The following is a 12,080-nucleotide window of genomic DNA, read 5'->3' on the forward strand; positions in this document are numbered from 1 at the left end:
TGGGCCTAGGTACATGCATGGCTAGTCACAGAAAGCCTTAAGTAAATTGGGAGTAGGAGAGGAGGTGAGTGGAAGTAGGCATGGCCAAATACTGTTCCCCTCCCTGGAGAAAGAAGAAAGTGACCCCGAAAGTAATGCTTTAGCCAAAGACTCCTAGTCAAAAGCTGGAGAGTTCCCAGGTAAGCATTCAGTGCACAGGCTCATACACACATACCTGAAAATACAATGACCAATATGTTGCTTGGTAAGGTATGGTGATTGTTACTTTTTTTTTTTATGCAGTTTTACAACATATGAAGTAGAGAACTTATCAGCATGAAAAGATGGAGCAGATACGAATTGTACCACCTGGTCCAGACAGCTTTCAATATTTCACAAGAGAGTCTCTCAAAGCTATTGAGACACGCATTGCAGAGGAAAAAGCTAAAAAGTCCAAAGAAAAACAAAACCATAAAGAAAATGGTCAAAGCCCAAACAGTAACTTGGAAGCCGGAAAAAAATTACCATTTATCTATGGTGACATACCACCAGGGATGGTGTCTAAACCCTTGCAAGATCTTGATCCATATTATGCTAATCAAAAGGTAAGTCTCGTTTTGTTGGCACCAAGGCGCATTATGGTTTAAAGTTTTTTCCTTCCACAAATGCACAGCTTACCTTGCACATTGCATACGAATGCATCATTCTTTTTGTATGATAAGCTTGCTGGCTTGGGCTCTTCACAGTAAGGTGAAGGTTGAATCCTTGAAATGAAAACTGTTCTCCATACTGTAGCTTAAAATAATTCACCTAACAATATCACTTTTATCTATGCTCTAACCAACATTTCTACCAATTATTTGGTTTATCTTTAAAAAGAAATGAACTGAGGCAACTTGGTCATAATGCTGTTAGAAAATCATATGACTTTTATTTCCCACTTGACTTGAAGGCATAGTTTATGTTGTCTAGAGGTAGTCTGGGTGGCTGTAGAGTAACACGAGATGAGCAAGAGTTGTGTCAGACCCCAGTTTGGATATTAAAGCTCACACATTATACAGACCAACTGACTGTTTAGAGATGTAGGTCCTCCTGCACAACATATATATTCCAAAGGGAAGGGACCACTCAAGCTTGGCTAAGATGTGGCTTACGTTCATCCACCTCTCTCCAAGCAGAGGCCAAGCCAGGCATCAGACAGGCCACATCTCTTTCACTGCCCCATGTGTATTGTTTGGAATTAAAATCTGAACAGCTGCCATGTCTTACCACAGCACTGAAAAGCCTCAGGTTATAAGATGCTAAGAGATGCAGTATAGCATGCGGAACAGATACACTTTGTATGTATACTTTCCAGGACATGATAACCAGGATTATTCTCCTTTTTCTTCCAGACATTCATAGTGTTGAACAAAGGGAAGGCAATCTTCCGATTCAGTGCCACATCTGCCTTGTATATTTTATCCCCCTACAATCCTCTACGTCAAGCAGCTATAAAGATTTTGGTCCATTCATATCCTTTACTATTAAAGTGTTACAGTCAGATCTTTAATATTAGAAGCTGGAAACTTATTTTAAGAAGCCTTGCATTCATTTATTGTATCTGAAATAATACAGACTAAAAACTGTATTTCAAACTGCGAAAGTATGCAGCACATTTATGTTATAGTTTGAAATTGATGGGCTAATAATGCATAAGTGTTTGAGATAACCAAATTCTTACTGATAAATATAAAATTGCAGAGAGACAAGAGCATCAAAGTTTTTTTGTTTTTTTTTTTATTATTCTTTATTAAATCTTTTAAGAAAAATTATAACAAACATCCAACAAACATGTAAGTAAGATTAACTTACAATGTACATAAATAATAACAAAACTTATAATACATATAACATGTATGACAGAGCTCTATGATAGATGGTCCAAATGAAACCCTATATCTTTGAAGGGGGTACATACGTCTCTTGGCTAAGTAGAGAGATTGAACTCAGTTGAAGTTCTGATAGAAAAAAGGAAAAGAGAAACATTTCGTAAGAATCCGCTAAAAAACATTGGTTCCAGCTAGACCAGATCTTATTATAAGAAGCTGGGTTATTTCGAAAGAAATATCTCTCTGAAGTGGGCTGAATTTTAATTTGATTAAAGATTTCATCCCGTGATGGAGTCTTTTGGCTTTTCCACCGTCGCACAATACAAATTTTACAGGCCAGTAGTATGTTAATTAGTCATATATTATTAAATTCAGATGTTTGTGATAAGTCTAAATGAAACATAAAAGTCTGAGGTGACAAGCGATTCTAATACCTGTATTTATTAGAAATAAAGAACAAATTGTTTCCTTAATAAAGTCAAGATGTTGGCATTCCCACCATATGTGAAGATGAGTTCCTATTACTTCGTTACACCTCCAACAAAGACCATTATTAGTGTTAAACATCTTACTAAGACTATGTGGAACCAGGAACCAACGGTGTAATAGTTTGAAATATTGCTCATGCAAATTTAAGCAATGAACTGCTTTTCTAGTATGATACAAGGCTTTGTACCAGTTCTGCATCAAAGTTTAACAGACTTTGGGCCAATGACTCAAACTCTTTCTGCAATACCAGTTGTATATACCTACCAGTATGTCTGGATCTAGAGAGGACATATTTAACAGGTTCTCCAAATATCTTCTGGTCTACTTCTTTATTGGACCACTTCCAGACATGTTCCCTATGTGATTGCAGTCTTCTCCTGTTTGTTTCCATTTTATATAAATGTTTCTTCTCCAGCGATACATGCCTGTCTTCTTGTGGCATAGAGGATCAAAGAGTATACGGGTACTATATAAAACCTCACCCAGTTTAATTCAGTTTCCTTGTAATCCACCTAATTGTACCTGTGCCAGCTACAATGGGTAACAATGCAGAGTAAACCAAGAAACGCCGCTGCTACGCACAAGCATAGCGAGCCAGGGAAACATAAAGGGATGAACAGATGTTGTCCTAAGCCACAGCCACTGAATTTAGTCCTTGCTGTGTTTTATTAAAGGAAATATGAGTAAGTATTGAATTCTTTGTCAGCCATAAAAACTACATTCTTTCCAATAGCAGCTTTTGCATTCTAAGCAATAATTTGACAAAAAAATAATAAAGCATAATATTCATCAAAAAGTCATTACAATTTCCACTATGACATTTTCAGATTTTCTTTTGCTGCTAAAAAGAAAATTATTCTTACTTTCCTTGACAATGATTTACATTATTCAGCATCTTTATAATGTGCACCATTTTGACCAACTGTGCATTCATGACCATGCACTCCCCACCAGACTGGACCAAGAATGTAGAGTAAGTATTGCTTACTACAAAGAGAAATAGGGAATCTAAAGCATGTGTCAGGTCATTTTGAATATGTTTTTTGGGAATATCATTATGGGAATGTGTGACACCAAAAAGGTTAAGAACCACTATCGTAGGTCAATAAAAATGTATTGCTGACTAAGTATGCTAGAATTTCATGACAAAGAAACCCCAAAATGGGTTGACACTATTAAATATGGGCTGGATAATTTGAACAAAGAAGAATATACAGAGTTTTTCCCCATTTTAAGCATGATTGGAAACTGCTTTGATATGGAGTTTTTGCTTTATTCTGGATCAACAGCAGGGTTGTACTTGTGGGACTTGTGTTTTTACTATGTTACGACAATTACACTGTCAAAGGTGAGAAGAGTCCTTGAGTTGATCGAATGGAACTTGGTCATCAAGAACGTTACTGCATTTTGCAGAGAAACCCTCAAAAGAAAGTCACACCACCTAACGGCTTTAAATTTTTAGATACATGTTAAACAGGTGATTTTGCCAACATGCTTAAAATTATACAATAATCATTCTCAACATGACGCTAAAAGCCAGCGTTCAAATTAATGCACATGAAATACCATTAACAAGTACAGAGCTCTGAAGATAAAGGATGAGCCCGAGATGCTACCAGTTCCCAGTAATGGTGCTGGAAATATATTATTGAAATTATATTAAACTGAGGTACTGCTTTAAAGCTCCACTGATCTACATAAAACCATTTGTTTTTGGTGATAGGTACGATTTAGTGACCATTTAAAAGATTGCTTAATATAAATAATGATATAAGAACTTTCATTGTGTATCATTTCAGACGTACATTCACAGGGATCTATACATTAGAATCATTGATTAAGATCCTTGCACGAGGATTCTGTTTGGAACAATTTACTTTCCTACGCGATCCGTGGAACTGGTTGGATTTCTGCGTTGTTTTGCTGGCGTAAGTATAATTTTTGTATATAGGTTATGTATGGGTTAGACTGGGTTTGGGATAAGGCTACCTAAGGTAAGGTTTTCTGGACCATAGCATACCACGGTCAAGATCGATATGCAAAAAAAAAACAAGGTAAAAAAATGATGGGACTGGAACGCCTACATAATTTCATGCTAGTTGTGCGAAACAACAGCTAGTTGTGCGAGACAAATTTCCAAAGGTACATAGATTACTAACATCAATAATACAATGTTGTCCGCAGGGATCGGTTATTAAGTGCTACGGTCAATTAAAATATAATTTGCTTTCTTAGTAGTTTGCAACATCCTCAATCTCCATACAGGAGCCAGATGCATTTTATCTTTAAAAAATATTAAAATAGTAAATATAATTTATGCACTAATAAACATTCTTAAAATCTACTTTCTACTGTTTTCCACCCTTGTTAATAGGCAGAGTTGTGCAAAGCTGTAATATATAAGTGCATTTTCTTATCAATATTATATTCGCTGTTAAGCATGTTCTGTGGGTGCGGCTGCGGTCACTAATGTTTCTGGTGATGATGCAATACTTTCAATTTCCTGGTAATAGCTTAGATGTGTGGTGTGCAGGTTTAACAACTGGGTTTATGATTTGGCATAAAAAAACATAAACAGGCATAAAATATAGAACTCCAAAACAGTGGGCAATTGACGGGAAAGTGCCAACAATGAGGCCGATACAATGTTTTCATGAAATTTGGCAGTATCCTATTACAAAATCAAGAATCCTATCTAATCCTGGCATGGCTTTATTATTTACCGTTCCGCTGAATCACTGGTGCCACTTTATTATTAAACCCGCTGGGTACCTGTGCACCATTAAGCAATTAGTTATAGCTGTGTTACAAGGAAACAAACACTTTCATTTTAAGGCATTTTAAGGTATTATTGCAAGTAAGCTCCTCACAAAACAAAATCAGCAGGGTGGGTGCTTTATAATGCATATTAAATACTTTAAGGTTTTAGAATCCCATCATGAAATGTGACCAAAGACTGCAGGAAGTTTTTGGGACATGGTCCAGGAAGTTTGGGTTACAGTATTGAATTGTGCATAACCTGTAGAGGTGTTCTCCTCTTTCCCTTTTCTCTTTCTTTCTTCCCACTCTCTCTTTCTTCCTCTCATTACTGTATCCACTTTATCTTCCTTTCCTCTTCCCCTCCAACCCTATACTTAGTCTCCTTTCTCTATTTTTGCTCTTCTCTCATCCACATCATTTGTCTCCTTTCTCTCTTTATCTGTCTCTTCACCCGTATATTCCCTTTTTCTCTTTTTCTTTCCTTTCTCTATTTTCGCTCATCCTTATTTTCTTGTATTCACATTTTTCTTGAGTTTAGCAAAAAAAATTTTTGCATGGCTTTTTTATATTAGTTTATATTAGTAAATATATGCAGTGTAGGTATCTGCATCTACAATTGAGGACGTGCGTGATAAGTCATTTAAGAATCTAAAAAAATAGGTCTTCATTAATAAATATCTGCTATGGAAAACAGGCATCTACTTTAAGATGCAAGCATATATCTGCTTTATTCTGCTTGTGCTTTACAAAACCTATATGCAAGTGTAAAACAAATAGCATTTTATTTCTTTTTTTTAGGCAAATTACCATTGAAAGAGTTGTGTGCTTGTAATTTAATGTGCAGCCTGATAGTTTTGCTATAAAGCACCTTTGATTCTAACCTCAAATTAATCCCAAAAGGTTGATAAGGTCCTTAATACCTTTATTCTGATTGGTTCTCTTGTGCTTTACTTAATCCTGCTTTGTGTAGCAGTTTGCCTTAATCAGAACCTGTTTTGCAGAGCAGTGCCTATTAGCATTATGCTAAAAACATAACATAAAACCGAAAAAACTGTTTTACAGAAATGAAAAGTTGGCAGATTGTTCTTCTCTGTAAATACATTATGTGTTTCCGGGCTCCATCGATCATACTTCTATACACATACTTCAGGCAGACCATTTGTGAGTTCCAGATTCTGTATCCCATCATGTTTTATGTAACCAAACGAGTTCCAATCCCCCCAAAAAATATTATTGTGAAATAATGATTTGAGCTATCAAAATTCTACAGGTGTGTAACAGAAGTCGGAAACCTAGGCAATGTTTCAGCTCTTCGAACTTTCAGAGTATTGAGAGCTTTGAAAACGATTTCTGTAATTCCAGGTAAGTAGTAATTGGTGTGACGTGCTAGGTCCCTTGTACACCCAGCAGTGTCTGTCTTTGTGTTTGTGCGTGAACTCCACTTGTTTTACATCAGCGGTATAAAGAGCTAAGGACATTAATACACAGATAAGAAAAGAAACATTTAAAATCATTTCAATTCACCATCACATTTTAGGTCTGAAGACCATTGTTGGAGCCCTTATTCAGTCGGTTAAGAAGCTCTCAGATGTCCTGGTTCTCACAGTGTTCTGCCTGAGCGTATTTGCACTAATCGGGCTACAACTTTTCATGGGACTCCTTAAAAATAAGTGTTATCTGTGGCCTACAGGACCTAATGGTGAACCTCTCAACATAAGTGACCCAAGTGAACTTCCTGAAAATGAAAGTAAGTAATATTTTTATGGACACACCTTGTTATATTAAATAAATCAACATATAATAGTAATGCTCTTATATTATGAGGAATAGCAAACATGTGACTGGTCCTGCAGAACAATGCAAACATTTTCTGTAGCAGATACCAACAGACCAACTTTAGAAGATGTCTTCCTGCACAGGGGCGGTTTTGGCTCCTTCACACATACAGCTTCTGACTCTATGTCCCTTTAACTAGTTAGATTTAGCATTTTTGCTTATCACAAATGGCTAGTAAAATAGACTCTGTTTTAGATGTTTGCTCAATAAAAATACACTCACTGGCCACTTTATTAGATACCCCTGTTCAATTGCTTGTTACCAGAAATAGCTAATCAGTCAATAACATTGCAGCAACTCAATGCCTTTAGGCACGTTGATGTGGTCAAGACAACTTGCTGAAGTTCAAACCAAGCATCAGAATGGGGAAGAAAGGGGAGTTAAGTGACTTTGAACGTGGCATGGTTGTTGGTGCCAGATGGGCTGGTCTGAGTATTTCAGAAACTGCTGATCTACTGGGATTTTCATGCACAACCATCTCTAGGGTTTACAGAGAATGGTACAAAAAATAGAAAATATCCAGTGAGCGGCAGTTGTGTGGACGAAAATGCCTCGTTGATGTGGAGAATGGGCAGACTGGTTCAAGATGACAGAAAGGCAACAGTAACTCAAATAACTACTTGTTACAACCAAGGTATGCAGAATACCATCTCTGAATGTAGAACACGTCAAACCTTGGATAAGATGGGCTACAGCAGCAGAAGACAACACTGGGTGCCACTCTTGTTAGCTATGAACCAGAAACTGAGGCTACAATTTGCACAGGCTCACCAACTTTGGACAATGGAAGAACGTTGCCTGGTCCGATGAGTCTCAATTCTAGCTGCAACATGCAGATGGCAGGGTCAGACTTTGGCGTAAACAACATGGAATTATGGATCCATCCTGCCTTAGATCAACGGTTCAGGCTGGTGGTGGTGCTGTAATGGTGTGGGGGACATTTTCTTGGCACACTTTGGGACGCTGAGTATCGATTTAACGCAACAGTCTACCTGAGTGTTGTTGCTGACCATGTCCATCCTTTTATGACCACAGTGTACCCATCTTCTGATGGCTACTTCCAGCAGGATAATGCACCGTGTCACAAAGCTCACATCATCTCACGCTGGTTTGTTCAACATGAAAATTAGTTCACTGAACTCCAATGGCTTCCACGGCCACCAGATCTCAATCCAATAGAGCACCTTTGGGATGTGGTGGAAAGGGAGATTTGCATCATGGATGTGAAGACCACAGATCTGCCAGCACCTTCCAGCACCTTGTAGAAAGTATGCCAGGAAGAATGAAGGCAAAAGGGGGTCCAACTCAGTACTAGCAAGGTATACCTAATAAAGCGGCCAGTGAGTGAATATATTTAGCACATAGTCCTACCTGGATTTTATTTCATGGACTGTTTACAATGCCATATTTCAACACTGATGTTTAAAAAAAAAAAAAATACAATGCAAATGTATTTATTAAGAACATATGCAAATATATATATATATATATATATATATATATATATATATATATTGTGTCATATCATCAATATATAACATGCATTCCAAAGATGAAACAATTGCTCATTTACTAAACAGAGAAAGGGTAGTCAAAAAAATAATTGAAAAAATGGGTGAAAAAAAGCTTTATAACATGTCAAGAATAATCAGGAGCACACTTCATTCACTAATGTATACAAGGGTTTATCTGGCAGGTGTTTTACAAAAGTAATTAAATACCCCCCCCCAAACAGATTTTAAAACCAGTGAAACACAATAGAGAAATTGAACATTGTAAACTCATCTAATAGCACATTTTAAGTAACACTGTTAAACTTAACAATGGGGGTGTGTTGTGCTGATATACGTTCCACTGGGTACATCATTTTCACATACTTTATTAATTTGCTTTGTTATAACTAGATCAATATGCCCTGTTTTAATTGCCAGACTGCAAACCTGAAAGCCATGTTTTTTTGCCATATGATCCATTATTTCATGTTTAAAAAGGGCAATTGCCAGATTGGTAAAAATGACAAGCCCTTCATGTGAACATACCATGCAAGCTGTAACTTGAAGCATCTCGATTTAATTTGTCTGGTTAAGATGATAAATGTTAATTAGGAAAGAGCAATCTAATTGTGTGTATTTTGTCCAAAGCATTTTACCGGAGGACTGATGTATTTGTAAATTACATTGTTATCAGGATGTGGTGATGTAATGCATTTTTTTTGGTTTCCACAAACAGGCTTGTATTACAAATTGGAAGGTCAGAAGGATCCTTTACTTTGTGATGCAGATAAATATCCACAGGGAGGGTAAGAATGCCTTTACATGGGCCCTGAGCTCATGCTTGTGAGCAACTTGAAGGATGACGCCACAAAACTCCCAACTTGTAGCAAGATGCCATAGTTTTCATAGCAAATAACAATTTTAAATCTAGAAATTACAGCTGGTAACCGAGTTGAAGAAGGGCTCCAAACTAAAAAGAAATAACTACGCAAAATCTAAATAAATCAAAGAGGCTCGACAGTCAGCATGTCTGCTGTAGCTTCTATCTCAACGGTTCTCCACGGGAGGAGAATGGGACACCACTCAACTTGACAGCATCTCAACTGTGTGAAATCATCATTTTGTGCTTGGCTGTGCTTCTTTTTAGTTCTTTAGAACACAATAAATCGGTTAATACAATCGGTTTGGTTAATACAAAGCACTGTTCAATTACTGATGTGATATGAATTAATGTGTAACTACAAGTTCATCAAACCTATTTGCTGAACATATTAAAGTATGGTAGATTCCCTGATGTGCCAGTGCAACCTGCACACTAGTTACAATCAATAATACGGGTTACAAAATCTATATAGCCTCTTACTGCTTATCTCCTACCTGGGATTCCTTTAAATCTTTAGAAGCAGACACACAGTAGCAGTTCTATCATGCCTAGCAATGAAAAATATTTTAACATATCCTAATATTTGTTTATATGTTTGTATCTATTTTAAATATAATTAGGAAGTGCCCAGAAGGGTATACATGTGTGAAAATTGGAAATAATCCTAATTATGGCTACACAAGCTTTGACACATTCTCGTGGGCATTCTTGTCTTTGTTTCGGCTAATGACACAAGACTCTTGGGAAATTCTTTATCAGCAGGTGTGTATATAAACTTGTTATCGGTTTGCCATGAAGTCCATAACTGTGTTTTGTTAACGATTGGAAAATAGTTTGATCAACTTCCATAAATGGGGCAGATCCAGAGCCTGGCTTTGCAAGGGAGCAGTGAAACAGAGGCTCACGGTCCCTTTATTTTGGGCTTATTAGAGGTAGGACTCTGTTTACCTCTGTAAATAAGAGGCAGGGTGGCAGACCCCATAAATTGTGGTTGAAAAAACACTGGTGCAGACCCCTAATTGCCACACCAGTCAAAATGCAGCCTTTATCCTATAGACACAGCTGCATTTGCAGATCCAGAGGGGGCAAAGGTGTGCTCTGAGAGTAGGGCTAAAGAGGCAAGTCCCAACACTCGGACTTACCTCTATCGTCCTTATTTCCAGGAGGCGAGGTTGCGTGGGGTCACGTAACGTCATATTTCGTGCCCCCACAGGAGTAGCTGCATCGAAGATGGACAGAGGCTTCACTTTTTTGTGTTAGTGTGTCTTACTGGGTATGCTAGTATGTGTGTCCGGGTATGTTGTTAGTGTGTGGGGAGGTATTTTAGCGTGTGTGAATATGTCTTTGGGTATTGTGACAGAAAGTCTGGTGCGGTAGTGGATGGGCTGTATATACAACCTGCTTTGTCTAAACTTGTTTGCCCAAATACAATTACTCACCTGGCCTATTTAGGGGGGTTTAAAAGGACCAGCTGGATGTAATTAAGTTAACATTCTTAATCAAGCCAAGAATGCTTCTGGACAAAACCTTGCTGGTTTATTTTGTTTGGCTGCAGTGTTTTGTTGGGAAGTGCCACACGACTCCCGCAGGGTCACGCAACGTAACGTTACATGACCCCACTCAACCTTGCCTCCTTCTTTAAATTTGAGGCATAAAGCGATAAGTCTGGGACCCAGTACTTACCTCTTTCTGCCTTCTCGTGAAGCATGCTGCCAGATTTCCACCTCTAATTCCACAAGGAAGGTTGAGGGTCAGCTTTAGGAATTTTGTGGTCCTACGCAAACATTTTTAGGGCCCCTAAGTCTACACAAGTGGTGCATATACCTCCAAACTAAGTAGTGAATGTTTGTTGTTTATATCCATAGTTTATATCGTAGTGATGCAACATCTTGACAGAACTGTGATAAAAAAGCTTGTTAAGGTCTTCTGATCACTAGGATCCATAGGACCTTGACTGGCTCTGAAAGCAGTTCATGTAATATGGTCACACAAAAATAGATATTAAAAGTGGCACTAGAGCAGAGGAAAACAAAGGAAACATTGGTTGGGACTTATTTTTATCTAGAGGGCTAAATATAACAGCAATGCTTTAGTGTCCAGCCTTTAGTTAAACAACAAAACATTTTGAGTGGATTGGTTTGACTGTGTGACGAAACTGAAAAGAGATTCATTGTCATTTCACAACTAAACTTGAGTATTACAAGAAACTTGGATGGATCCGAAATCAGATTTTGACGTGATAATTTTTTTTTTTATTATCAGACCCTACGAGCTGCCGGTAAAACCTACATGATCTTTTTCGTGTTGGTGATTTTCTTGGGATCCTTCTACTTGGTCAATTTAATCCTAGCTGTAGTTGCCATGGCTTATGAAGAACAGAATCAGGCAGCATTAGAAGAGGCAAAGCAGAAAGAAGTGGAATTTCAGCAAATGCTAGAAGATTTCAAAAAACAACAAGAAGAGGCTCAGGTAACGCAGTGGACATGTCAGGTAGATGTATCAAGATCTACTATATTTTGACAACTCATTTTATACCTCTGATTTAACCTGAGATGTGGCCTTCTAAAGCAGTAGGTGTTACCTGTGTTTTTTTGTACTTTTATTTTATATTTTATTATTTAGCCCTGTAATGGATGGGCTAATGAGTGGTAAAACATGTGGCTGATGATGCCCACAGCATCTGCAAACCCGAATTGTCTATATTAACTTAAACCAGTATGTTATTTCTATATATATATATATATATATATATATATATATATATATATA

At 37.4% G+C, this 12,080-nt stretch overlaps 1 protein-coding gene across 1 annotated transcript in view; it reads left to right on the top strand.

The window, feature by feature from the left end:
* Positions 1-323: 323 nt before the first annotated feature.
* LOC149285917 (sodium channel protein type 2 subunit alpha-like) overlaps positions 324-12,080 on the top strand; it is a 29,745-nt gene continuing 17,988 nt past the window's right edge. The window contains exons 1-9 of the mRNA XM_089494649.1: positions 324-584; positions 1,374-1,492; positions 3,223-3,312; positions 4,139-4,267; positions 6,370-6,461; positions 6,637-6,846; positions 9,165-9,234; positions 9,932-10,073; positions 11,574-11,780. Of these exons, the coding sequence (XP_089350775.1) occupies positions 324-584; positions 1,374-1,492; positions 3,223-3,312; positions 4,139-4,267; positions 6,370-6,461; positions 6,637-6,846; positions 9,165-9,234; positions 9,932-10,073; positions 11,574-11,780 (1,320 nt within the window). The remainder of the gene's footprint in view (positions 585-1,373; positions 1,493-3,222; positions 3,313-4,138; positions 4,268-6,369; positions 6,462-6,636; positions 6,847-9,164; positions 9,235-9,931; positions 10,074-11,573; positions 11,781-12,080) is intronic.

This window comes from Sceloporus occidentalis, unplaced genomic scaffold, assembly GCF_023333645.1.
Source record: "Sceloporus occidentalis isolate IW3139 unplaced genomic scaffold, rSceOcc1.0.p SCAF_74, whole genome shotgun sequence".
Lineage (NCBI taxonomy): Eukaryota > Metazoa > Chordata > Lepidosauria > Squamata > Phrynosomatidae > Sceloporus > Sceloporus occidentalis.